Raw genomic sequence first — 27,679 nt, 5'->3', positions numbered from 1 at the left:
TCCTGGTTGATGTTCTGAGAAAAAAGCCGTCACAGGATATTAGAAATGAGTAGTGCTTGCTCTGAGCAGTGGGCTTTCGCAGGCATGGGGGTCTCCACACAGAGTGATACCAAGCCTGAGCTGGAGGCTCCATTTGCCACTTGGTTTTCTACAAATCATGACCCCCTCTGCCCCTTCCTGCAAAAAACCCCCAAATAAAATAACAACTTAAAGTTGGTGTGTAGTGGCCAAGGTGAGTAAAATGAGCACCAAGTCGTAGGCTAAAGCATTATTTGAGAATTATGGGTTAGTCATTTGGGTGCCAGGTGTGGAATAAGTCAGGATCCTAAGTTACATTTTGTTTCACAGGATTCCTGGGGATAAACCAATGTGTAGTAGACAAGCAAAGCCAAGCAGGAAATGAGGTATGGTCACATCAAAGTGAAACCAAGTCAAGTGGTGTTTGAAAAAAGAAAGAAAAAAAGCTAGTAAAATAAATAGTGATTAATAAATAGCCCAGGTCCTTCAGTGGGAGCAGGGTTATGTGGCTAAATGTTTTGCTTCCTTGGAGCTCTTGGAGAAATCACACTCAAGCCCAGTAACATTTTTAATTTTCAGAAGACCTAATTTCTTGCAAAAAATCATTCATTGACTTCCCCGTTTTTTCCTACATGGACTTAACACTATGTCAGTTGGCAAAGACGTGTGTACAGGGTAGAGCTTCAATATCAAAGCATGCCAAAAAAGGGTGAATTTGGAGCTGAGAGGCAACACATTGATATAACCTGTCCACTCCGTAAGGGTGTGGCCACTAAGATGCTCCGTTTTAGATGGCTTGTCACCAAGAGAGACTGTTTAAAAATTGGGCTGTCCAAGAAAATCCAGGACATACGGTCACCAGTCACCACACCCCAGGACTTCTAGTTCGATGAGAATCTTTCATTTTGAAAGAGTTTAGGGAAGATTGTCTTTTCTTGTTTTGTTTTCTACTCTCTTTATACGTCAGACAGTGAATATTCAGTGGTAGGAGGCCAGTCTCCAGGGGAAATGCCGTCTTGGTGCTGCTTCCTTCGTCTGAGTTTTCTTATTGCTCTGTTTGTTCTTGTAGTGTTTGACTACAGTTACAGAGATTACGTGCTGTCCTGGTATGGGAACCTCAGCAAAGATGAGGGGCAGCTTTACAACCTGCTCCTGGAAGACTTTTGGGAAATTGCCAAACAGCTGCACCACAGACTGAGCCACGTGGATGTGGTGAAAGTCGTCTGCAACGACGTGGTGCGAACCCTGCTCACCCACTTCTGTGACCTGAAAGCTGCGAATGCCAGGTAAACGTTATAACATGAAAACCTTCCTGCCTTTCTTCCCATGGGGTCACAGTCAAGACCGAACTCTAGAATATTGTGTCTTGCCGACAGTTGCCTTGAAATGTAGACATAGTGAAGGGAATAATTATAGTGTTATGATAAAATATATTTAAAAAAATAACTTTGTAATAGAAAACCACTTTATAGACTTGTTTAATTTTGTAAATAACCTAAACAGTGAAGAGAATTTTATTGAGTCAGCACTATCATGAATTATTTATAATATTTGGATACCTAGAAATAGCAAAAAAAATTTTTAATATGTTTTTATTGATTTTAGAGAGGGAGGGAGAGATAGAAACATCAATGATGAGAGAGAATCATTGATCGACTGCCTCCTGCACACCCCTTACTGGGGATCAAGCCCACGACATAGGCATGTGCCCTGACTGGGAATTGAACTGTGACCTCCTGGTCGACACTCAACCACTAGCCACACCGGCAAGGCTAGAAATAAAAAATTTAAGCATAAGGTTTTATAGTGTCAGTGACTTCAAATTTTTAGAAAAGTTTAATCATTTTTGTGTGTGTGTGTGAGTCCTGTGTTAATAGCATCACCATACCCTGAAAATTGATTTTTAAGGAAACTTAATATTGGAGCTTGTGGGATATAATTAGAGATGTTTCCCTGTGAAAATTGCTAGCCTGAGGCTCGTTGGCCTTTTGTACGGTCACCCTGGAAAGGTTTGTGCAGTGGGCGTTGGCACCCTTATTGGGCCGGTGGTGACTCAGATTCTTTTCTAAGAAGGGCTGGCGTGTGCGTTATCAGAAAGCGGCTCCGTTCCTCCCTGTGATGTGCTCAGTGGACCTGGTTGCTCAACATGCTTGTGCAGCAGCTGCCGTCCTCTTTCCCTACAGTGTCTTCTCTCCCAAAGTCTTACTCGGCTCAGGTTTATGGGCCCAAAGCCCACAGCCATCACATGCCTATTAGTTTTCAGCTTTCTGCCCCCAGTGTTTTGCAAACTTGTAAAAACTGGAACCCATAGTAAGAAATACATTTTATATCATGACCCAATTTTGTGAAACAGTACTCTTATTATATGTGATAACTGATATTTTTTTGTTTCTTAACATTTTTTTAAAATGGTGTTTGAGACTAAGTAAATTTATTTTATTCCGTGTGGGTTATAACTCATGGTTTGAAAAAATGACTGTAGGGCAGCGATTCTCAGATTTTTTGGTCTCAGGAGCCCTCTATACTCTTAAAAGTTATTGAGAGCCTAAAAGAGCTTGTGTTTGTGGGTTCCATCTCGTGGTGTGCTGGGGCCAGCTTGTCCTGGTTTGTGGGAGCTGACTCTGAGTTCTGTGACATCAGGTTGTTAGTGTGTAATTGGCCAGGGTGGAGGTGCTTACACCGTGAAATGGATGAATGCTACAAATCAGAGCTTTTTTCCCCTCCTTTGGAGAGCTGGTTGTTAAACATTTACTAATTCACCACTTGTTATTACATCTATCAATATTTACCATATTAGATATTAAAACTAAGAAACTTTAAAGTGCAAGTATACACTTCCCATTAACCATCAGAGTGATGATGTCATCGCACATTCTATAGCCTCCGGAAAACTCCGCTGCACTTGTAAGACTGAGAGTGAAAAAACATGACATTTTTATGCTCCTATGAATATAGTTCTGCCCTCAGGGACCCCCTGAAAGGGCCCTGGGGACACATAGGAGTCTCCAGACCACCCTTTGAATATTGCTGTTTATGAAGAAGTTAACTTCCAGTAAGAGGGAATGTGAACTAATGAGGAAAGTGAGGGGTAAGAGTGTGGGTTTCCTCCCCAGAGTCTCAGAAGCTTCAGCCTTTCCTTTCGAGGGTCCAGCAGCCCCCCAAGGCACCTGCTGATCTGCAGTGGGCTGCTGTGTGAAGTGCTCCACAGTTCTACCTGGCAGACTCTGCCAAGACTTCTTTGAATTCAGAGGGAGCTCATTTTAAAGTAAATCATTTAAATTATGGTCCAGTAGAGGACAGTATTTAGATCAGTGTTTTATTCAGTTAGAAAGCTGATTGATTTAGGTTTGGGAGAAGAGCAAATGTTTGAGAAATTAGTATTTTTGTGATTATCTAATTTTAACATAAGAATATATTTTTCATTGAGACATTTACCAGATTCTGAAATTACTGCTTTTGTGAATAACATAAAAATGTTATAGACAAAGCATCAGAGTAAAAGAAATAGAGCATTGATTTCATTTGAGAAACTCCTTTTCTTTGGGCTTCTAGCCGTCTTATGCCCAGGGTAGATTTATTTTGCTGATATCTGGGTTCTGCCTACACATTCTAGTTGATGGTCCTTATTAAATAAAAGACTCTATCACTGTTCCCTGGGATTATGGATATTTTAAAAAGTGCCGATAGGTCACTGGCATTTTGATATAGATGATCATGGCGTGCCCTGGAGGTGAAGCCTGGAGAACTAATGTCACCTTCTACACATCATATATGAGACTGGTGGACAGCACAGGCTCATTGGCTAGATCTGTCCTTGCCTGCCCCGGCTAACCCGTGCCCTCGTCCTAGAAATCTCCACGAATGTGCAGGTATCCACTGAGTGTGAAATGGCTTGGCAGCCTGGGAGGCTCCACTGTCAGACAAAAGGATAATAAATTGCATTAATAAAAGCAGCACAGCCTCTGGTTGACTGGTAGGCTGTTGTGTGGAGGCAGCTTTCTGGTCAGCCTGGTTTTATCGCCAGGCCAACATTCTGTTGCTGCTTTAAGCCCATCCAGATCACATTTAATTCTTGCCTCTGCTTCCTCTTCCTTTGTCCCATCTGTCTTGTTCCAGTAGGTTTCAGGAAAATCTAAGAAAGATTGTATTTTGTGCTATTAAATCGATAGCATCTTTAACTGTGTAGTCTCTTTACAGTCTCCGTGTTTTGTTTACCAGTCGAGCGCCAGCATGCTGTTTAAGGGGGAAGAATAATGTTTTTATTCACGTATTTTCCTTCTTTAGCTCTGCAATTTTTTCTCCTCTCATCCTTGCAATCTCTGATTATGGCGTAGAGTAAATAATCTGTACTTGACAGTTATTTCTGCTATTTATTACCTCTGTGTTTTGGACCATTCACTTAAGCACTTAGATCTTTAATATTCTCACCTATAAAATGGTGGTGATCATATATACTTCTTGGTGTAGATGGAAAAATGAAGTAATAGTGAACATAAGACATTTACAAAAAGTCCTTTTCCTCATTCAAGGAATGAGAACCCAGAAGTAAGGAAAAGGAAGTGCAGGAAACAGATTCATACTGAATAAAAAGGATGCTGCCAGGATTAGGGCTACAGTCTACCAGAAAGCAAGACGCACATCTACCAGAAAGCAAGACACACATCTACCAGAAGGCAAGACGCACATCTGCTGACCCAGAAGCAGGCATTTGACTCGCGATTCTTTCTTGGCTTCTGAGGCAATACCTGATGTCCGCATGCGAGGGAGCATCCTGGGGATATCCTGCAGAGAGCTGGCAGAGGGTATCGGGAAGCATTCACCTTTCCCTTTCCAGAGATCAGGCTTGTTTGGCCAACCTTCTGCCTGGCTTGCTCCGAAGGTGTTCCCCTGACTTAGCTCTAGGAGGGCGAGGAATTGGTGCAAGTCGAGGATCAGGCTCGTCATGATCTGCCTTCCACAGGGACAGAGAAGGGATGTGTACACTTTGAGAGGGCTTTTGCTATTATTTAAAGAAGCCTCTCGTAACAGTGTATTATTTTTTGGACAACTTTCCCCAACGCTATTAACCAAACATATATCTATCTATCTATATAAAAGGCTAAGTGTCCGTCCTTCCCTCCAACCGGTTGCTGTGATGTGCACTGACCACCAGGGGACAGACTCTCAAAGCAGGAGCTGCTGTGATGTGCTCTGGCCATTTAAAAAGAAATGGTATTGCGGACCTGGCGCTGACAAACTAACACTCAGCTTCCCCCAAGTCGGACACAGGCCCCGCCACCACCCTGGAGCAACACCCCACCAAATACTCGACACCGCCGAGACCCTGTGGTGCAAAATGTGGCCCACAGCCCAGCACGGAAACAGTCCTGTGGGTGCCGGGTAATGATATCACGTAGCAATGCCCAGCTTCCTCTCCCTAGCGACTAGCCTCCTTGAACCCAGGAACCCGGATTGCTTTATAGCCAGGTGCAAATATTTTACAGTTCAACCAAATGTCTGTGAAGTGTTTTCCCGTGCCTCATCTCATTTGGTCCTCACAGAAGTCCTGGAGTAGGGAGATAGGAAACTCAGTAGGATCCTATTTTCTTTTCATTAGCTGGAAAATGGAGATTTAGAAAGTTTAGAAACTTGACCCAACTGAAAAGAAGTAAGAAATGGTGGAACTTGAAAATGACTTCAGGTTTTCTCACTGCGCACAATATAGTTAAACACTGCTACAGTTAAATATTTTACCCTTTTTTCTGCCTGCATGATCTACAATAATAATCTGCTTCATGTTGATATTTACTGCTGTGTTGCTGACAATTACCTGAAAGAGAAGTTGGGCTTCTTCACTGGGCTGGAAAAAGTTTAGCTAAATCAAAATGCAGGTCTAATTAAGCAAGTTCATTTATATATATAAAAGGCTAAGCTGACTCGTGCATGTTTGATACATATAAAGCTCTCACTGCTAATCGCACACGTGTGTTTTGATCTGTCATTGTCGATCATGGATTTGGTCGACACTTCTATTATAGAGAAAGGGTGAATAGTGATATTAAAATATTCTAATTAATTTCCTTTCAATGTGCATGAGTCTGCACTGGGACACTAGTTTTAAAATAAAGCATCATTCTTAAAAGTGTTTGAAATGGCAAAGTAGCATCTAAATCTTACTATATTAAAATATCAACTCTAGCCGAGACTGGTTTGGCTCAGTGGATAGAGCGTCGGCCTGCCGACTGAAAGGTCCCAGGTTCGATTCCGGTCAAGGGCATGTACCTGGGTTGCAGGCACATCCCCAGTGGGGGATGTGCAGGAGGCGGCTGATCGATGTTTCTTTCTCATCGATGTTTCTGACTATCTCTCTCCCTTCCTCTCTGTAAAAAATCAATAAAATATATTTTTTTAAAAAATCAACTCTAGCTGGCAGCATAGCTAGAGTTTAAAATAATTAAAGGTGCCATTTTTATTATTATTTATTTATTTTTAATCTTCACCCGAGGATATTTTTCCATTCATTTTTAAAGAGAGTGCAAGAGAGGGGGAAAGACAGAGAGAAATATTGATGTGAGAGAAACACATCAATTGGTTGCCTCTTACAGGAGCCCCAACCAGGGCTTGGGCCCAGGATGAGCCTGCAACCGAGGTACATGCCCTTGACCGGAATCAAACCCAGGACCCTTTGGTCCACAGGCTGACGCTCTATTCACTGAGCCAAACCGGCTAGGGCAAAGGTGCCATTTTTAAAAAGTCAACATATTATATGTGCAAAGGCTTTCTCTTAAAATCTCTGTTTGTTTGTTGGCTTTGCTCATTAGGCTTGAATTCCTGTAGTTTGCTAGAGAAGACAAAGAGGAAACCTTTCTTTTTTTTGTGTACATATTCTAGAGACTGGGCTTTAGTCTTATGCAAAAAGAAATAAAGGTTTACTTCTGAGAGGCACTAGTCGTAAAGGCTCTACTATGCATTTATTTGTTTCATTTCCTGTGTAATACCTAGTAAGCTTCCTCCCCATTTGTTTAGTGGTTGGTTTGTTTTTCTTCCAGTTTTGGCCAGAAGTGACAGTAAGAAGCCCGTAAACTTTACCTTTTATCTGGAAGACACTGGAAAAATGACCTTCCTAGTCATTCTTGAATTACTATCCAGATACTGTAGGAAAAGGACGAATAGAAAGTTCTTCCATCTACTCTTCTTCACTCAGATCCTTCAAATGAATGGCCCTTGGATGGGGACCGGGTCAGTGCTGGTGGAATCTGTGGCCAGGGTTGGCAAAACTAGGTGGAAAGTACTCAAGAGCCTCACAGCAGGCAGTTTGCCATTGAATTATGTAGCATCAAGTCATGGACTCTCCTCAGTGGAAATACCGTAGATTTTTTAATCCCAGGATCACCCTGTCAGGACAGCTGGCTGGTACCCTGGCTTATGCTTTGTTAGAGTTTTTCTTTGAAAAGTGAAGCCGTAGATCACATTTATGATAAGATATAGGAAATTTAAAATAATCTAGCTAAAGAAATACTCATACCTTTCTGAATTGCTGCTATGATTTAGGAGTAATCTATAATAATAAAAGCGTAATATGCAAATCTACTGAATAATATGCAGATCAGTGGAACGACCGTCCGGACAATCATGCCATGACACCCATTGTAGCCAGGCCAGCCAAGGTGGGTGCGATGTGAAAGGGCCCGGCCATTGCCCCATGATCGCCCCACAGAGAGAGGCCAAGACCACCGGCCGGCAGGGCAATCAATCGGGGGCTTCACGATTGCCCCAAAGAGGGTGGCCAGAGCCGGGAGACAGCCGGAGCCACAAGGGCCCCAGCAGCTGGGACTGGGAGGCAGCCGGGGCTGCGAAGGCCTACCCTTGTGCGCATTTCATGCATTGGGCCTCTAGTGCATGTATAACTGTTGATGCTACTTAAGGTTTGAAATCCCAAATGGCCATGCATTTGTATTTTTCCAGATTAGTTGTGATAGAGAAAATGATTAACTATTGGTATTGTTGAGGAGCGGACACACTTATTAAAACTGATGTACTGCCCATTTGAAATATTTTTACCTAATGGCATATAACTGAATTGTCTCTAGAATTTTCTTCCCTGCCTTTTTCCTCTCTCATGTATTTATTTTTTAGACAAGAAGAACAGCCGAGGCCTTTTGTGTTGCATGCATGCTTAAGGAACTCGGCTGAAGAAGTCAGATTCCTACAGACGTGTTCTCGGGTTCTGGTGTTTTGTCTCCTCCCCTCAAAGGATGTCCAGTCACTCAGCTTACGTATAATGCTTGCAGAAATTCTCACAACAAAAGGTAGACTTTCATAAGTCATTCATATTACTAATGCGATGGTAATTGTGCCAATGCTTGGGCTACACACTTCTAGGACACCTGCATGGACCTTGCATACTGTAGGACATAGGAGAATTAATATACTTTCACAATGTAAGTTTAAATGTCGCTCAGAGAGGACATCATTTGTCCGTATGTGATAAAGCAATTTTATATAACATTACCAAGTGAAGAGTACATTTTGATGTTTATTATGACATAGGATATCCAGCCCTATGCTCTCCATCGGGAAACTCCCATTTGGGATAGCTTTTGAATTATCCAGGCCAATAATATAAACATTAATGAAACAACATCTATAGTCAAACTCCAGTGTGCATCTACTTAAAATGCCTTTGCTATAAGATTCATTGATAGCCTGGCCCCTGTGGCTCAGTGGTTGAGCATCGACCTATGAATCACTGTTGGATTCCCAGTCAGGGCACGTGCCCACGTTGCAGGCTCGATCCCCAGTAGGGGGCATGTAGGAAGCAGCCGATTAATGACTCTCTCTCATCCTGATGTTTCTCTCTCTCCCTTTCCCTTCCTCTCTGAAATCAATAAAAATATTTTTTAAAAAGATTCATTGATATGTAATATGTAATTTTGTGAGCTTGGAATAAATAAAAAATGGAACCGTACCACAATATAATGTGATTACTAGAAAAAAGTGTATCCAGGGAAATGCTTAGCCAGGATAAGAAAAAAGAAAGAAGTTATGACCTAAGAGAGATTTTTTCCTATCTTAGACTTTCAAATAAATAATGTTGCATTTGATATGCATTGATTGAATATCTCATTTATTATTTCAAGATTAGCCAGCAGTGCCCATTAGCTAATATCGAATCAACCACAGAGAAAAGGGGAACTTTTGAACCTGAAGTTAATAGAGTGAATTTGTAATAGTGCCATCGACTTTTTAACAACTCCCTCCCTCAGGTCCACTTTCAGCAGTTGGGAGAATGTTGACTTTCATCTTTTAGCAGACAGATCATATGAGCCTTAGAAAAGAAATAAAAGGAAAATCGATGTACTTAATTTTGATAGCTTTGTTAGCAATTTGGTATAGTTAGGCAGCTGTACATGTGGGTATGTGTGTGTTTGAATGTTCCCCATTTGGGTAGTTTAAAGATGTTTCCCAAATGTAGTTTCAATTTTATGATATAAAAACAATCCCTCTAAAGGGCCCTGCCCTTCTCAGCTGTGCTTTCTTCTCCCACAGTCTTGAAGCCAATGGTGGCATTCCTTAGCAATCCGGATTACATCAACCAGATGCTGCTCGCCCAGCTGGAGCGCAGGGAACACGCGAACGAACATCACAAGAGAGCCTACACCTATGCTCCTTCTTACGAAGAGTTCATCAAGCTCATTAACAGCAACTCGGATGTTGAGTTCTTGAAGCAGCTAAGGTACTTGGTCCTCAGTCATAGCAGGATAATAGCTACTCATTATCATCCTCTGCCTGGTTAGGTAAAGAAAAATGTGTTTGCCGGGGAAGCAGAAATAAAGGAAGTCTATAAATCTTACCACTTAGTGATAACTAAATTTATCCAGCTTCTCCTTTAGCAGTGGAATTAGATTTTTCAAAGTATAATGTTTTTCAAATAATTAGATTGAGAGCTGTGTAGTTGTTAGGAGTGTCTGCCTAGCTGCTCTGATGCTTACCTTAGGAAAGCATTGGAAGGAGATGATGTGTTTATAAAATTCACTGCAGAGCACTGTACTGATTTTCCTTTTTCTTAGGAAATGCAGAGGCCCAGGTTTGGAAATAAGGGATTCTTGACTAATAGTTTGAGAAAGCACATTTGAAATATACCCCAGGAGTCTCTTTTGTAGGAAAGTTCAGTCTCACTTACTATACTTGAGATATTTTAGGGGTGAGTGTGTGTGTTTTTAATTTTTCTTTTCACAGCAAGTATCTGCACACAAAGTGTGATTACATGGTGCCGTGCAGCTTGCAGGCTTTCTAGGCTCCTGTCTGTAGTTACCCTGTGTCTAGTGTCCCCGGACGACAATACATGGGGGGAAAGGACGCTCTGGTGTGCCGTTTTGCTTTAAGTACTTTTAGTAAGTCATTGATGGAAAAGTAAAATACTGGCTGAAATTCCATTTTTGGACTATTTGAGGATTTTACATTTTTCTTATGTGCCTCTGAACTAGTGTCAACATTAAGGTGAGTTACAAAAAGCTGACAAAAATCTTTAAAATTAGAGCTAATTATTTAGTACTACTATGGGTGCTCCACCATCTGTCATTTTGTATCTGAGGACAGTTCCTCATGTTATAAATGAATTTGGTAAGAATTAATGGTTTATCTTCAAAACATACTGATCAAAGGCTCAGGATTAGAAATGTTGTAAATAGCTTAATGTTGACAGTTCACCATCCAGCAGGAAAATAAGCATCTCAGCAAGAATTGCCCTTTAACAGCAAAACCATGGTGTCTTCTGCCCAGGATGATGGAAACAGCCCGCTCTGTCACGTAGGCGCGTCGGGGATCGCCTCCGTCTGCGTGGCCAACATCACGAGAAATTCTGACTTTACACATTCCTCTTTCCCTCTATAAATACATGATGAAACAAAAACAGCACGAGCACTTAAATCTTTCTCTAACATCACTTCCTCGTGCTCTCAAAATAGGGCAGCATTGAAGGATAGCTCTGTGGGGGTCCCGGGAAGGCAGGCCTCTGAGCACCGGGAGACTTCCAGGCAGGAGATGTGCTCAGCCGCGGAGTGGCTTTCTCAAATACTGAGATAATTCACATGCCATCAAACGCATCATTTTAAAGTGTATAGCTCAGCGGGTTTTAGTATATTCAAAGGCTGCGCAGCCGTCACCGGTAATTCCAGGATATTTTCATCCCCCTGAGAAGAAGCCTGTCCCCATCAGCAGTCCCTTTCCACTCCTCTCCTCCCCCAGCTCATGATCACCCCTGCTCTACTCCTGTGTTTGTGGATGTGCCTGTTCTGGACATTCATCTTCCGTAGCGTTATCAGTGACTGTAGATAAATACAGGGTGGGGCAAAAGTAGGTTTAAAGTTGTGAATACATGAAACATAGAGTTAGTTTATTCTTGTATTATTTGTTAACTATTGTATTATTTATCACATGAACAACTGTAAATGTACTTTTGCCCCACCCTGTAAATAAGAGTAAAATAAAATATTGCAGATTGCTAACCTCTCTTTACCACTGGCTCCTCCAACTCTATACCTGCCAGCAACAGGAGCAGCGGAGTGCAGACAGCCGACCAGGTGTTCCTGTTGTGTATTATTTCTGTTCTGTATGTTGAACTCTGTGCCTTCCATCTTACTGTTAGGCTTTGTGTTTCCAACAACATTTTTAGAGTCAAAGGGAGGACACTCAGAGGTACTTTGGTGATTGGATAATGAAACTCTGAAAGAATTAGAAACAAAAAGTACATTTCAGAGCTAAGTTGGTCTATTGACTGAGTCCAGTTGGAGTGACCTGTTCTTCTCACCTCCACCTCTTTTTTTTTCTTTCAATCCTCACCTGAGGATATTTTTCTATTGATTTTTAGAGCGAGTGGAAAGGGGGGAGGGAGAGAGAGAAAAACATTGATGTGAGAAACACGCATCGATTGTTTGCCCCCTGCATGCGCTCCAACTGGGAACCAGTCTGCAACTGAGGTACATGCCCTTGATTAGAATCGAACCTTGGACCCTTCAGTCCAAACTGGCCAGGGCTGACCTCCATCTCTTTATAAACTTGCTGTTCCTCATGTAACTTTTGGGAAGTGAGTCAGTAACTTCCTCTAGAAGGGCTGCAGAGTTCCCTGTGACAGGAATGCGGGCTCTGGAAAGAGTCATATGCATTTGGCAGCATCAGCTGTGGGACCGTGGTAATCCTGAAGATTATGGTCCCCTCCGCAAGCTTGGCAAAGAGCCTTTGGAGAGAAAGACTGTGAGAGGCCTTTTTCTCGCTGGTCGATACACACCTGCAGAGTTCCCTTCGGAATACCGTACTGTTGCACATACTGCGTGATCCCGAGGCAGTTTCTGTGACTGAGATAATTCCTGGGATATCGCCGGAGGGCAGATGGATTTAGGCTATTCAATGAGCCCTAGGTTCTAGCAGCTACCAGCTGCGAAGTGCTTATTTTCCTTGTCAGAACGACAGGCGGGTAACGCTGCTGCGTTGTTCTCAGGTGCAGGGACGGTGTCAGGGAGTTCTCTTTGATATGACCCGGTGTATCTTTTCTGCATGGGGCTGTTGTCCCTGTTCACTGCATCTTAGGGGCAGACCTGAGGACTAACTACTTCCTGCACAGCTTGGACTGGAGAGATTGTAAGTCCAGGAACAATTCTGCTATAGCAGAGATTGATCATTTTGCTCAGAAAAGTAGGTGCTCGTAGGAGGTGGTGCATAAATTATCTTGTTACTTGGCTACTTACTGTTTATCTGATAGAAAAATTGCTCTCTATTCCAAGGTCAGGTCTGCTTACGGTTATTGACGGGCAAAATCGCGTTTTATCAGACTCCTGTCTAAAACTTCCATCATGGAGCTTTATCAGCTGACCAGCACTCATGGAGCTGCTTTCTTCAGTCGCAGTCTGAACCGTTCTGTTGCTTCTCTGATAAAATGAGAGTACACTGCTGTCTGACTTTATTGTGTTCTTGGTCCCTGTCTTCAAGTTGCTCCTCAGAAAATCTTAGGGTTGGCTGCCTAAGGCAGGGACTGTATCTTATTTAGTCTCAGCAGTTGATGAAACTGTCCACTTTTGTTTTATGCACATTTGAGAGTTGGAGGCATATTTTTTAAAGGGGAAAAAGAGTCATTTAGCTCTACTAGGCTGGAATGCATTAAAAACAAAGAAACAGACAAAACGTGAAGGTGATGTTGAAGTTTTGCGGAGTTTGTTTTTCTGTTTGAGTTGGCATGAGATGCTTTCACAGTAGGACTTTAGACCTAGAAATGTTCTCTTAAAATATACTAAATTAGTGGTTTTTACCCTGGCAGTGTATTAAAATCACCCAGGCTTTAAAAAACTTACAGTAGGATAGCTCACTTTCCTTAGCTACTCCTTTTTTCTTCTTTTCTGGCATCTAGGAAGTCAAAGCGAGGATGTGATAACTGGGTTGGTGTAATATTTTGAATTTTCCAGCGTCTTCTAGTAGGAGCAGTGATCAATTCTGTTAATAAAACAGGAGCCACGAAGCTGAGTGTCATCTTGATGCAGGATATGAAAGGGCAGGCTGAATGGATTCCCCACCGTCCGTGTGGGCGGTGAGACAATGACCAGTCAGGGAGGGCAAAACAGGGTTCAGAGCCACGGTGCATCCGTTAATGAAACTCGGCAATTGCAGCCTTGCTGGAGAAAGAGCTATGTTGCTTTGTTTTGAAGGTAAAGCTGGAGTCAAAGTAAACATTAAACAAGGAAAATGAAAGGTTCGGCCCTGACAGGAACCTCTGGGAAAGGACTGGGCAGGTTGTTGGCCAGGAATGCAGCCCGGGCTGTGTGATTCCCGGCGTCTTTGTATCGAGTGCTCTAATGGGAAATACTTGCTCCTTCATGAAATGGGAGACTTGTTCTGCAGCTGCTTGGAGTGGAACCTGGGCATCACTGTTTTTAAACAGCTTCCGAGGTGATTATAACATGCAACTCGTGTTGAGAATCTCTCTTAAATGGAATGTCCTCCCATCTGCTGCCAATCGGAAGTCTTGGCTAGATGTTATGTCATAAAATTCGTTATATTTTAGTTATTTAAAAACTGTGTATATCAGTTGACTGATATACGGTGACTATTGAGGAGAAATATCACTAGATCATCATGAAGGCCTTCCTGAGAGCTGTGCTTAACCCAAGCTTCTCACCTTTGGCAAAATGGACATTTCAGTGTTTTGAACAGTGATTCTGAAACTGTATTGTGAATCATGAGCAGTAAAACAGGATTACTTTAGAGAGGAACACGAGAGAAAAAACTGCACATGCCTGAAGACAGACTAACGCACCCTGTCAGGAATCAGTCAGCACGAACAGCATCCAGGGAAAAGGTTAAGTGTGGGCGGATGCCGAGAGGAAATCAGCGTGGAAAACAAAGAGAAGCCTGGCGAGTTGTTCTAATAATAACAAATGAATATAAATTTAGTTAAAAACTCACTGAAATGCGAGGCTACATACAAGAAATGTTCTAAAAGGTGTCACAGTTTTATGAAAAGTACAAGTACATTGACTTTGGAATGTCATTTCTCCTGTTGGTGTCCGAGAAATAGCAGAGGATGCAGAGGTGGGATTAAACATATCAGAGAATACCGACTATTTTCATTTAGGAGCAAAGATAATTAACTATTGGCAGCAACGTGAAATTTGATATAAGAAGGGAGAAGTTGGGTATAAGGACGTTCATGATCTCTCTGAAATAAAGGAATTTATTCTGTGCCTGTACTTGGAGCAGCACTGGCCCTGTGGGGAAGGTGTATGTGCTTTATGAAGGGCAGTTAGGAGCAGGAGGCCGTGTAGGTAACGCACTTAGGTCAGAATCTGCATGGCTCTCATTCTTAGCCGCCACAGGTGTTGTTATATCATCAGATCAAGGGTTGCAAACTGTGGACACTGATCGATCACCAGTGGCCCGCTGGGGTTCAGCGTCCCAGCTGGGGTTTGAAGAGACCCCATAAGTAGCAGTGCTCCTCTCTCCATCCTGAGTTCTGAGCCATCAAGGGCCAACGGATAAGGCACATGAAGACCCTAGTGTCACTCTTATGACTGACCACATTGTCCATGAGCTGTCAATCAGCTGCCTCCTGCACGCCCCATGCTGGGAATTGGGCCCGCAACCCCAGCATGTACACTGACCAGGAATCGAACGGTGACCTCTTTGTTCGTAGGTTAATGCTCAACCACTGAGCCACACCAGCAGGGCAATCTTGGCTTTCCTGAGGTTAACTAAAGGGTACCAGCTAGCCAACATGACAAAGCTTTGGTTGCTTCTGTAACATGTAATTTCTGTAGTCTCTGGGATCCAGAAAATGAAAATATGGTAATGTAGTTTTTTTAGGGAGATTAAAAGATATAAACAAGATTAAGAAAATAGCAATCAGTTGTCACAAGCAGATGAAAACTGTTAATACTTGGTATATATATTTTTTCAGGTTATTTTCTGTATATATAACATGAATTGTGGGTATACATACATTCAGGACACCTCAGCTGTTCTGGCCCAGAACTTTCTAATTGGTATGGCTGGAATATATGGATGTGTATTGAGAGAGCATAGAGACATGTGCAGATGAAGGTTTCCTCTGCTCTCGAGGTGGCTGGGGAGGCCCGGAGGCCTGTCAGCCAGTGTTCTGTTCACATGGTGTTAGCATTTGCCGTCTGTGCACAGCGGGAAATGCCTGTCTTTCTGTGGAAGCCGCTCCCTTCTGCACTAGAAAGTGGAAAACAGGTATGAAGCCCATTAGGGGAAAAGATCTCTCACTCCTCTGAGTCCTAATTGAAAAGATCTGCCCTGTTTGTGCTCCTGCTCCCTGGCCCTGATGCCATGAAACACACCTCCTGAGGAGACAGCTCGGAACCTTGAGACCCTCAGCAGTACTCACATAGGAACCAGGCACTCTGCTTTGTTTGTAATATTGGTGGAGATTAAAAACTTGAGCCTGGCCAGCATCGCTCAGTGGTTGAGCATCAACCTATGAGCCAGGAGGTCACGGTTTGATTCCTGGTCAGGGCACATGCGTGGGTTGCGGGCCTCAGGCTTGATTCTTAGTGTAGGGAAGTGATGGAGAACCTATGACACGCGTGTCAGAGGTGACACGCAAACTCATTTTTTTGGTTGATTTTTCTTTGTTAAATGGCATTTAAATATATAAAATAAATATCAAAAATATAAATCTTTGTTTTACTATGGTTGCAAATATCAAAAAATGTCTGTATGTGACACGGCACCAGAGTTAAGTTAGGGTTTTTCAAAATGCTGACACGCCGAGCTCAAAAGGTTCGCCATCACTGGTGTAGGGCGTGCCGGAGGCAACCGATCAATAATTCTCTCTCATCATTGGTGTTTCTATCTCTCTCTCTCCCTCTCCCTTCCTCTCTGAAAGCAAGAAAAAGTATATTTTAAAAAAATTTGATGACACCCAGTGTTGGCAGGGTGTAGGAAAACACAACCTTGTGTCCTGCTGTTAAGAGGATAAATTAATACCTTTTTGTCACACAGGTTTAGAAAACGAAAAAGAGGTCACAAAATATGCATTCGTTTTGATAGTTATAATAATAATTTATCTGAAGGAAATAATCATGAATGTGTGAAAGATTTCTTTAAGACTATTTCTTACAATTTTATTTAAAATAGAGAAAAGAAAAAAAAAAGAAGAAAGAAAAAAAAATAATAAAATAGAGAAAAGCTTGACATAACCATAGTGCCTAACAATAAGGGTTGAGTTAAAAAAAAAATTCTTGGAGCAGGTATATAATGGTTTAATAATATTGGAAGATAGTAATTATAAATTGCTAAATTAAAAGGCTCTAAGGCAGTATTTATAGCAGAAATCCAGTCTTATAAAATAACAAAATATCCTATTTGCCTAGAAAAGGTTATAAGGATATGCCAAATGTTGTGATTAACTATGAATATTGTGTTTTGTGTATTTTCCAATGTTCTTCAATGAACATATGTTCTTTAGAGAAAGTAGAAATTGGCTGAGCCTGGGCAAGTACAGTCTGCCCATCCATGTATCAGGCTGGGGTACAGATCCAGAAGGCAGCTCCAAAGCTAGCAGGAGACTATCTCCTTCCAAGTTCACGCGGAGCTGTAACGTGTACGTGTTAGCATGACTCCCTATTTGAGTGAGTGACCACTGCTTTCTTGTTCACTGAGAAACTGCGCTCTCAAATCTTGCCTAGACTGTTAAAAGCTGTGCTGTGTGAGATTCGCAGTAAGAATGGTGCATCCTGCTCGTGCTGGAGGATTTCAGTCACTTTGACACAGAGAAGCAGCCTCATTCATCACTCATAAGTCGCGCTGCAGATAAGGGCTTTCTGGGCTCAGCAGTCCACATCTCCCTGAACTGCAGTGTCCAAGGCAATAGGACCCTGGATCCACCTGGAAGTGACCTCTTTACACCGCCCTGCGTCCGGCCTGTCCCCTGCTGCTTCAGTGAAATCCCACCCACACGCCGCTTTCCCAGAAGTTACCCTACAGCAGCTCCACAGATGCCCGTGGTTCCTCTTGCCCAGTGCAGGGGGTCAGTAAACCCGATTTTGTTGGACTACAGTGACCCTGGTGGTCTTAGATTGATTAGCTGAGACAGTCCTATAGTCAGGAAAAAGGTAAGGCTACTTACGAAAGTTTTATGTATGTCTAACAAGCACACACATACCATCCCCCTAAATAGTGCACATCTGAAGAGTCAGTAGCGGGTTAAGGAACAATAGTTAATGTTTATTGGACTCTCACTGTGGGGCAGGCACTATTCCAACTGTTTTAAAGGTGTTATCTCATTTCCTCTTCACAGCAACCCTGTCAGGGAAAATACTGTTACTCCCCTTTATACAGACGAGGGCTCTTGAGTTTTAGAGAGTTTAAATAATTTTCCCCGGTGACACAGTAAGTGTTGGGAGCAGGATTTGAACACAGGCCATTCGGTACCGGAACCCACATTCTTCACTACTCTGAGACACTTCCTAAGTTGGGAAACAGCTTCAGCTTAGCTGTATTTCTTCTCAACCACATTAACTGAAGTTCCTGTAATGAAAATATTACCTCTAGACTAGTACAAAGTAGCCTGTGGCAACTTGAAGACATTAATGTTTTTAACTTTTTCTTAAACATGTATATGTATGATATTCAAATTTACAATATGTCCTTAGTGATTTTAATATAAAAGAATATTTTAAACCATTTACCATACTGTACACCTGAGACTAGGATTTGTCCAGCCTTTGACATTGGTAGGACGTTCCAGCGTGTATGCCCAAGATGGCTCTAAAGTAATATATTTTTTAAAAATATGTGTAAGGTGTGCCTAATGAAATAAAGAGACTGTTTTTTAATTTGGCTTGAAACCAGTTCTAATAATTCCAGAACTGTTCTGAACAGTTAACAGTAGTTTAAATAGCTTTGTTGAGAATGAGAAAGTCACTCACTTCCTATTTTGCCTTTTGGTATCAAGTGAAAGTGAATTCTGCAAATTCATTAACCATGTTCAAACGCCAAAGCACTGTGTGAGGAGGGTCTGGTGAGTATAAAGATGAATTGGTTGTGTATCCTTTAATTCTTTCACCTGCCAGCAAGATGCTAATAGTCCAACATAGAGATCCACGTGGGTATAAATAGTTAAATATTAAGCAAGATAGTAAGGCCAGAAGTAGAGAGTGAAGAGCTAAAGAAGTGGGTAGGAACAAATATTTTATCCTGTAGAAGACAGGAATCTAAGAAGCTTCAGAGAGGAATGGCCATGGACTGAGTGTTTAAGGTCAAATAATATTTCAACAGGTAAGGGGAGGGATATATCAGGATAATTACAGCACCGGATTATGAGGGTTAAATGAGATAATGTAAATGAAAGTATCTAAACAGGTACCTGGTACCTAATGAGAGGAATCCTTACATGTTAGCTAGTATCTATAATAAAAGCCTAAGCGACTGTTACAGCGGAACGACCTGAACGACGGGTCGCTGTGATGCACACTGACCACCAGGGTTGCAGATGCTCAACACAGGAGCTGCCCCCTGGTGGTCAGTGCACTCCCCAGGGTGGGGGTCACTGCTCAGCCAGAAGCTGGGCTCATGGCTGGCGAGCGCAGCGGTGGTGGTGGGAGCCTCGCCCGCCTCCACGGCAGCGCTAAGGAGCTGCAAGCCAAGTGGTAAGGAGCAGCAAGCAGGTGGGTGGTAAGGAGTGAGGGGTCCCAGACTGCAAGAGGGATGTCCAGCAGGTGGACATCCCCCAAGGGGTCTCGGACTGCAAGAGGACACCCCCCAGTGCACGAATTTCATGCTCCAGGCCTCTAGTTACTTAATGTTATGGATTCATTTTAAAAAATTAACTCTTTCCTCAGATGGTGTGTATTATTTTTCAGTACCATTGGTGACTCGTTTGTTCCAGAGCACAAATCACTAAGAACATCAAAAGAACAGATTGTTCAGAATACTATGTGTACCTGTTAGTGTTACAAATGCGAACCCTTATTAATTTAGCTCATTGTTTTAGTCAGTTTAGACTGCTATAGCAAAAATACCATAGAGTGAGTGGCTTAAGCAAGGAGCATTTATTTCTCACAGTTCTGGAAGCTGGGAAGTCTAAGATCAAGGGGCCGGCAGATTGGGGGTCTGGGGAGGGCCCACTTTCTGGCTTATAGACGGTGGTCTTCTCACTGTCGTCTCACTTGGTGGAAAGTGAGCTCTCTGCGGTCTCTTTTATAAGGGCACTCCTCTCATTTATGAGGACACCACCCTCATGACCTCATTGCCTCCCAGAGGTTCCAACTCCAAATCTCATTTCATTGGAGATTAGGATTCAACACATGAATCTGAGGGGAACACAAACATTGAGTCCACAGCACTCACCACTATTGACCGAGTGCTTACCATATGTTTAGCTCCAGGCTTGGTCCTGTAGGAGAATATAGCACACAATTCATCTGCAGAGGCTCATGATAAAGTTGGAGAGAAAAAAGGTAGCATATCTTTATTACGCACAAAGCCACAATTTTGTCTTAGGCTCAGATGTATTACCATTTTTTAAAGAAGTATTAGGCCCAGAAGTGAAAAGGACTGGGCACTCCCATTTTCTTCATCACAGCACTGTTTGTGAAAATGTGACTCTGTAAATCGGCAATATAAAGTAATACCTGTAAGTTAGGGCTTCAGAGAAGAGAAATACTCATGTGAATTGGGGAGGTGGGGGGGCTGGGGAAGATTTGAGAGAAGAAGGACTACGTGTAAGATCTGGATAGGTGGACAAGTAGGGAGATGTTTCCAGAAGGAAACGGCATGAGCAAAAGCCTGGAAAGTGATCTCGTTTGAGGAGGCTGCATGGCACCATCCTGCTGAAGCCGAGGTGCAGAGCAAGGAGGAAGGAAGGGACGGTGGGCTGGGTAAGAGGCTCTTGCTAAGAGCAGAGGGAATGATAGGACCCAGAGAATAACCCTAGAACTTGAGTTCAAAAGGCCCACCTGAATATGCTCACCATAGACACAACTCTAGGGGTGTCCTCAACACTTAAAAGTAAGCTTGTATTTTTCCTGAGAAAAGGTGTTCTTAGGCACATACACCTGCCTGGTGTTGTCAGCTTCTTCTGCGCATTAGAATGACCTGGGGAGCGGAAACGGTGTTGACACGTGGTCCCACTGCAGGTGCTCTCCCCTGTCGGCCTCAGTCCTCTTCCCAGTGAGAAGCAGTGAGGGCAGCCACTCAGAGTGGCAGTGGGGCTGGAGGGCAGAGGGCAGCAGTGAGTGAAGTGTGTGGGCAGCGTCGTCCAGTGTAGACCTTGCTGCAGCGATGGAAATGGCCGTAGACTGTCCAATATGCAAGCCCCACGTGCCCCTGGAGCACGTGAGATGTGGCTAATGCAACCAAGGAACTGGATTTTTTGTTTAATTAATCTAAGTAGCCACCTGTGGCTCATGCCCATGTTATCGGACAGAGCGGGTGCAGGAGGTAGAATCAACAGGACCGGTCACCAATGCGGGAGACGTTGAGTATAACCTCAAGTTTCTCTCTGGGTGGGGGAGCAAGTTCGTCATTCTGACGTCGGGGCCTCAGAGACGGCTAGCTCGCGGCATCGCGCCCGGTCTGGCGCAGGTGCCAGTCCCTGTCGGATGGTTTTGATGATGCATGGGCAGGACTCACACTGTGTCATGTGTGATTAGTACAGGCACAGTTTAAAAGTATCCCCGAGAATGGTATTTTCTTCCTATCCAACCTGTTCTTTCTCTCTCTTTTAAACCAGGTATCAAATTGTAGTGGAAATAATCCAGGCAACGACCATTAGCAGCTTTCCGCAGCTGAAGAGGCAGAAGGGTAAGCACGGGTGTTTTTTCTTCAGTCACATAAGCTGCAGGCCTGTCCCTGGTCTGCACCCTCCGCTCAGAGCTTTGTCAGGTACCAGCATTCCTCTGGCTGACATTTAAATAGTTTAACTTCTTACAATAATAGTGTAGCAGCAACAGCGAAAGTAAATATAATCTAATCCTAACAGGAACCTTGGTATTTCTGAGTTCCTTTATAAATTTATTCATCTGTAGTCATAATTCTTAAAAGATTAAAATTATGGGATAGATAGTGATTTTGTTCTGTTTTTAAACTAAACATGACTTCATCCTTTTTTTCACACAGTAAAATTTAATCTTTAATGTTTATTCATATTTCTGTCTTGAAACATAATCTCGATCATTTAAATGACACCAGTGAGTTGCTGCTTCATAATTTACTTAACCTTCTCTTTAGTTAAGCGTTTGAATTGGGAATACCTGCTGTCCCCCTCCTACTCTTGTAGATTTTTTTTTTCTCTTGTAGATTTTTAAAGAAATGGGTTTTATGTTGTTTTTATTTTCCCTGTTGGTTTTGTTTAAAGTGACAAGGTCGTTGCCCAGGCATGGTACTGAGGAGTAACTGAGGTGTGGCGATGGCTGTCTGCCTTGTAGTTTGCCTGGTGCTGGCCTAGTCCCTTCTCATACACGAGGCTGACGGACATTTACTGTCTGAATGCAGAGCAGGTTTGGTTCGTGGCTGAGAGGCAGCAGACACTGCCATCTCGTCAGCTAGACTTTACACAGCCGTCCGTCTCCAGGTGCACCCAGGTCCCTGCCGGAGAGCAGAGCGCCAGAAGCGCAAGGAAGAGTGGACCGGACACGAGAAACGCGCACTCTGGTTCCTAATCAGCATGCAGAGGCCAAAGGGAGCTGGGGTTACAGACTTTTCCTTGCCTCTGAGTCACTGGCAGAAGGTGGGAGCGGTGTGAAAAGGAAATGAAGGGCTAGACCAGTGGCTCTCAACCTTCCTAATGCCGCGACCCTTTAATACAATTCCTCATGTTGTAGTGACCCCCGATTTCATTGTTACAACTTGAACATAATTAAAGCATAGTGATTAATCACAAAAACAATATGTAATTATATATGTGTTTTCTGATGGTATTAGGCGACCCCTGCGAAAGGGTAGTTTGACCCCCAAAGGGGTCGTACCACAGGTTGAGAACCGCTGGTCTAGACCAGGGGTCCTCAAACTACGGCCCGCGGGCCACATGCAAATACAAATACTGTATTTGTTCCTGTTTTGTTTTTTTTACTTTAAAATAAGATATGTGCAGTGTGCATAGGAATGTGTTCATAGTTTTTTTTTAAACTATAGTCCGGCCCTCCAACGGTCTGAGGGACAGTGAACTGGCCCCCTGTTTAAAAAGTTTGAGGACCCCTGGTCTAGACTATGGAGAGGCGCTAATTCTTCACCTTAGCCCAGTAAGGAAGATGGGGCAAACGTGTTCATTCAGAAATATTTCCTGAATACTAACAAGGTGGTTATGACCCAGTAGTGAACAAACAAAACTGCATTCATGGAGTCCTAAACTAGGAGGTGGTGCGGTGCTCAGAGTGAGGCATTGCAGCCTAGGACTTGGATATGGTAGCGAAAAGGAAGGGCCTGATAAGAAAGATTATGAAGGAGAAATAGTCTCTGTGGTGAATGATTGATGTGGGGAAGAGTCAGATGAGGGCAGTACAGTGCTGACTTCACAGGAAGAGGAAGTGGCTCCCAGAGAAATGCAGTTCAGGAGTCTGAGCTTGTAATTTCTAGTCTGCAGCTGCTTCTGTCCTGCCCCATTGCTGCAGGCTGAGAGTGTAGAAGTTTGGGGTGTAGAAGCAAAAGTGCTAGCACAGGAGTTAGGAGACCTTGGCTCACGTGAACTTCCCCTGCTAGCATCCCTGTGAAACCCGGACAGTCCTTTCATTTCTCTAGACTCCGGCTTTCAGTTTAGATTGAGTGCTCCAGGTGATCATAAAGGGTTTCTCACCAGGAAGTGAAGACCCTGAGAGTCAGAGAAGTGGGGGCTGCTTCAGGGGGAGAGGACTCACTGGATTGGGCCTCTGGATTTGCTACCACAGAGGATGGAGAAGTGCCTGTTTGGCATTTCTCAGCTGGGATTCAGCTGTGGAGAGAGAGCAACCCTGAAGAGAAAAACTTGGAAGTTGCCAATCTATACTAATAAAAGGGTAATATGCTAATTAGACCAGACATCTTCCAGACGTCCTTCCAGACAAAGCCACAGCAGCTGCTAGGGCTGGTGGCAAGGGAGAAGTGGTTGGGGCTGGTGGGCCCTGGCCAGTCCCACCCATACCTCACGGCTCCCTTTTCCACGGCGGTGCTAGGAGAGGCAGGGCAGCCCACGGTCCCGGAGCCTCCACAGAGGCTGGAAGGGGTGTGACCAAGGTGCCTCAACCTCCCACAGCCCCTCCCCCAGCCGGCCTGGCCCCAGATCACCCCCCCCCCCCACACACACACACACAAGTGGGCAGGGGGTGGGCCAGTGCTAAGAAGTGAGGTCTGAGTGTTAGCAGCCCCGGTGGCTGGCTTTGGCAGCAGCAGTGGGGTGATGAGGGCAGCGCCTTCCCCTGATCCTCCCGGTCACCTCCCACAGAGGGAGGCCAGACTGCAGTCCTAAGCCGCAGTAGGACATCCCCTGAGGGCTCCTAGACTGTGAAAGGGGGCAGGACAGGCTGAGGGAACTTCCCCACCAGTGCACGAATTTTTGTGCACTGGGCCTCTAGTTTAGAGATAAGAGTTAATGATCTTCGATTTCTGCTGTCTCCGAGTCCAGTATCTTTGCAAAGCTGATGCTCTGTTCCCCACTGTTAGAGGAGAACAATGTATTAACGGTCTGATGTGACTTCCCTGATTCATAATGCCACCTGCTGCCTCACTGATGAGTTATTAAAATTTGTGTACATACTTTTTATAAAAAAAGATCAAATTTGGCACTCCCCATTGTCTTTTTAGTTGAATATCTATAAACTGGTCCAGCTAGCCATTATGCTTCATTGCTGCTTAAATTGATCTTTAATGTATTTCCAGGTAAACATGTGTGTTTTCCCCCTGTAGAAATCATTAAGAAACATTTGAATTTTAGCATTAAAGGCTCCACAAAACATAATTGTTGAGTTGTTTTTGGAAATCTTTGCATTTTAAAGACTGAAAATATCATCAGACAAAAGAGCCTCAGCCTGCATGTTCACCTCTTCCCACAAGCCCCACCTGGCTGCGTCGCTTTCCTGAAACCTGGAAGATAGGGCAGGCCGTGATCATTTGCATCTCAGTGACCATGTAGTGATGCCGTGTGTACTGTTCTAAGGAGTGTCATTTCCAATGTTGTTTCTCCTTATTTCCACATTCTCTGTGACTGGGAAACTGAAGAGGTTTAAGAAAAAGAATGAACAGATGGGACCTCCTGAGAATATTTAGGTTTCAGCCTGGAGACGGGAACTTCACTTATGAATGTGGTGTGTATGCTATAAATACCGTTTTGTTGCTGCATTAAAGATGCTTCTGACATGTCTTTTTCAATCATAATCATTGATGATTAAGACATTCTATGTAACTGAAAATACTTTGAGGACTTAAAGAAATGCCATATAGCAGGCTGGGAGGAATTTCCTGACTGTGTCCCCTCTGAGACCTTGAGGAAGTGGCCAGCTCACTCTGCTGCCAAGAGAGAATGTCCACATCAAAGTCCCACATAACTCGTCATCTTCTGTAGTTTCTTGTCTCTGTGAAGGGCCTCCCCATCCATCCATGCACGTCAGGAACCTCCTTGGAGTCGCCCTTGCTCATTCCTTCTCTGGCTCATTCTGTCGTTATCTGTCATGTACTCAGGTGCTCTCATCTACCCAGGATCAGAGGAGGTGGGGTTGTGATCAGAGAAGAGACATTTGAGATAAAATGCAAAGGAGAAGTAGGACTTATCTAGGCAGAGTGAAATAGGGACTAGGGTAGCATCCCAAGGAGAAGAAGAAACAGAATGTGCAAAGAACAGGAGGCGGAGGAACAGCCGGGGTGCACGGAGGAAAAAGAAAAGTCGCATGGCCGGAGTGACTTACAGAGAGAGGGAGTGGAACGGCAGGAGCACTTGAGGCCTCTTAGGATCCTCGTGTGGGTGGAGAATGTGCCCTGGAAGATATCTGAGTCACCAGAAGTAGGTCTTCAGTCATCCAGCAAACACGGCCACTCTATAGGCACAGCTGTGCAGTGAATAGCACTGTCCCGGCCTTCAGGAGATCACAGTCTGGTGAGGAGACGGGCAGATGCACATAAATCACAGTGCAGTTTGGTGATGCAGCGCGAGTGACGTGTTCAGGGTTCAGTAGTGGCACGTGAACAGAGGTGGGGAAAGGCTTTCCCTGGAGAGTAACGGAGTTGACTCAGAAGGGTTGAGTGGCTCTTGTTCCCTCTGGGCTGGTCCGGGGGATGAGGGTGGTAGGTACCTGTGCACAGATGAAGGAGGCAGTTGAGGAACAGCCTCCTGTGCTTGGGTGGTGTCAGATGAGACACTGAGCTGTGGGTTGGCGTGTGATGGAGAGATGAGGCTTGAAAGGCTATCCTAACGTGTTTGGACTTAACCCTGTAGAGCCGTGGTTCTCAGACATAGCGTGCACCAGAGTCTCCTGGAGGGCTGGTTAAAATGCACACTGCGGGGCCCACCCAGCCTGCACCCCTCTGTGGACCTGAGCGCCCCGAGAGTGTGCGTCACTCCCCATCCCCCAGCGATGCTGGTGCCGCTCGCCCAGGAACCACACTCTGATGCAGAGCCATTGATGTGTTCAGGTTTGCGCTTCAGTACCACTCTCTAGCTCTTTATTTATGATTACAACAGCCAGCATCGCTGAGAAATGGTCTATTATAGTAACTGGCTGCTATGGTCTGAAGGTTTGTGTTTTCCCAAAGGTCATGTGTTGAAATTCTGACATCCAAACATGATGGTAGTAGGAGGTGAGGCTTTTGGGAGGTGCTGACATCATGGGGTGGAGCCCTGGTGGGTGGGGTTAGTGCTCTCTTACTTACAGTAAGAGTCCCCAGAGGGACCTAACTTCTCCACATGTTGAGGACACAGCCAGAAGGTGGCCATCTGCAAGCACTTCCAGGGGATCCCTCACCAGAACCCACGCACGCTGGCACCCTCGTCTCGCATTCCCAGCCTCCAGGCCTGTGAGAAATACATTTCTGGTGACAGCTGCCCAGTCTGTGGGGTTTGGCTATAGTCTCCTGAATGGACTAAAACATTGGCCAAGTGTAGGAATCTACACTAATAAAAGAGAAACATGGTAATTGGCGTACGACCGCTACCCTTTTCATTGGCTAATCAGCGAGATATGCAAATTAACTATCAGCCAAGATGGCGGCCGGCAGCCAGGCAGCTTGAAACTAACATGAGGTGCCGGGGTCCAACCCCAGCAGGTCCAGGGGTCCCCAAAGGTGTAGACGGAGTCGGCAAAGAAGGAAGGACACGGAGACAGTGTTCAGTTGATCAGCAACCTAGCCCGGATCTCCAGCCAAGTTCTGGTCTGGATCTCCAGAGAAGTTCTGCTTAGGATCTCCAGCCAGGTTCTGTAGCCATGTTCCCTCGCTAGGTTCTCTAGCCAGGTTCTGTCCAGGTTCTCCAGTCAGGTTCAGTCACCAGGTTCTAGTCAGGTTCTCTTGCCATATTTCTGTAGTCAGGTTCAGTCCAGGATCTTTTGCCATGTTCTCTCCAGCGAAGCTCCTCCATCTCCTGGTTCCCTGTAGGTTCTGTCTTCTGAGTTCTGACTTCTAAGTTCTGTGTTCTAAGTTGTGTGTGTTGCTGTCTTGTTACATCTGTATTTATACCAGTTGATTCAATCCTATCAATCTCTATTACAAAGGTTAGGGCGTTTCTTATCTCCATTCCAGGGAGTAAAGATTATGTAGCTTAAGCATGATTGTTCATAGTTAAAGTGATTAATTACCCGCCTGGCACTTAGTTGAGGGGTTTTATTCCCTCCCTAACTTCAGGGGAAAATCCCTACCTGGGGATTCAACCTTTCTCGGAGAGGTGACCTTGGTTAAAACACAGCACCAAGAAGATGAGCAAACATATTAAGAACTGTATGCCATATATGCCAGGTCCCTTGAAACAGCAAGGATGGACCGGCTCCCGGCAATGAGGCTTGCTTGCCTCAGTGACGGAGGAAACCAACGTTCCCCGCCTGCGGCTGCAGGCCTCTGAGCGGGCAGTTTAAGAAACTCTGTAACAAATACCACCGGACTTCAGCCAGCAGATTCGCAACATTGTAAGCAAAGGCCAGAAACCTATTTTCTGCTGAGGCCTAAGAGCTGGAGCCAAGCCTCAAAGCTAAAGCTGGCCCAGAATAAAAAAGAAAAAAAAAAA

General features: G+C 44.2%; 1 protein-coding gene across 2 annotated transcripts in view; it reads left to right on the top strand.

The window, feature by feature from the left end:
• SNX25 (sorting nexin 25) overlaps positions 1-27,679 on the top strand; it is a 97,090-nt gene that overhangs the window by 31,433 nt on the left and 37,978 nt on the right. For both annotated transcript variants that reach the window (XM_059685662.1, XM_059685663.1), the window contains exons 3-6: positions 1,088-1,304; positions 8,134-8,306; positions 9,547-9,733; positions 21,239-21,309. In XM_059685662.1, coding sequence (XP_059541645.1) covers positions 1,088-1,304; positions 8,134-8,306; positions 9,547-9,733; positions 21,239-21,309 — 648 coding nt within the window. The remainder of the gene's footprint in view (positions 1-1,087; positions 1,305-8,133; positions 8,307-9,546; positions 9,734-21,238; positions 21,310-27,679) is intronic.

The sequence above is a fragment of the Myotis daubentonii genome, chromosome 2, assembly GCF_963259705.1.
Source record: "Myotis daubentonii chromosome 2, mMyoDau2.1, whole genome shotgun sequence".
Lineage (NCBI taxonomy): Eukaryota > Metazoa > Chordata > Mammalia > Chiroptera > Vespertilionidae > Myotis > Myotis daubentonii.
Note: the sequence above shows the minus strand (reverse complement) of the source record. Positions and strands in the feature narration are given on the sequence as shown.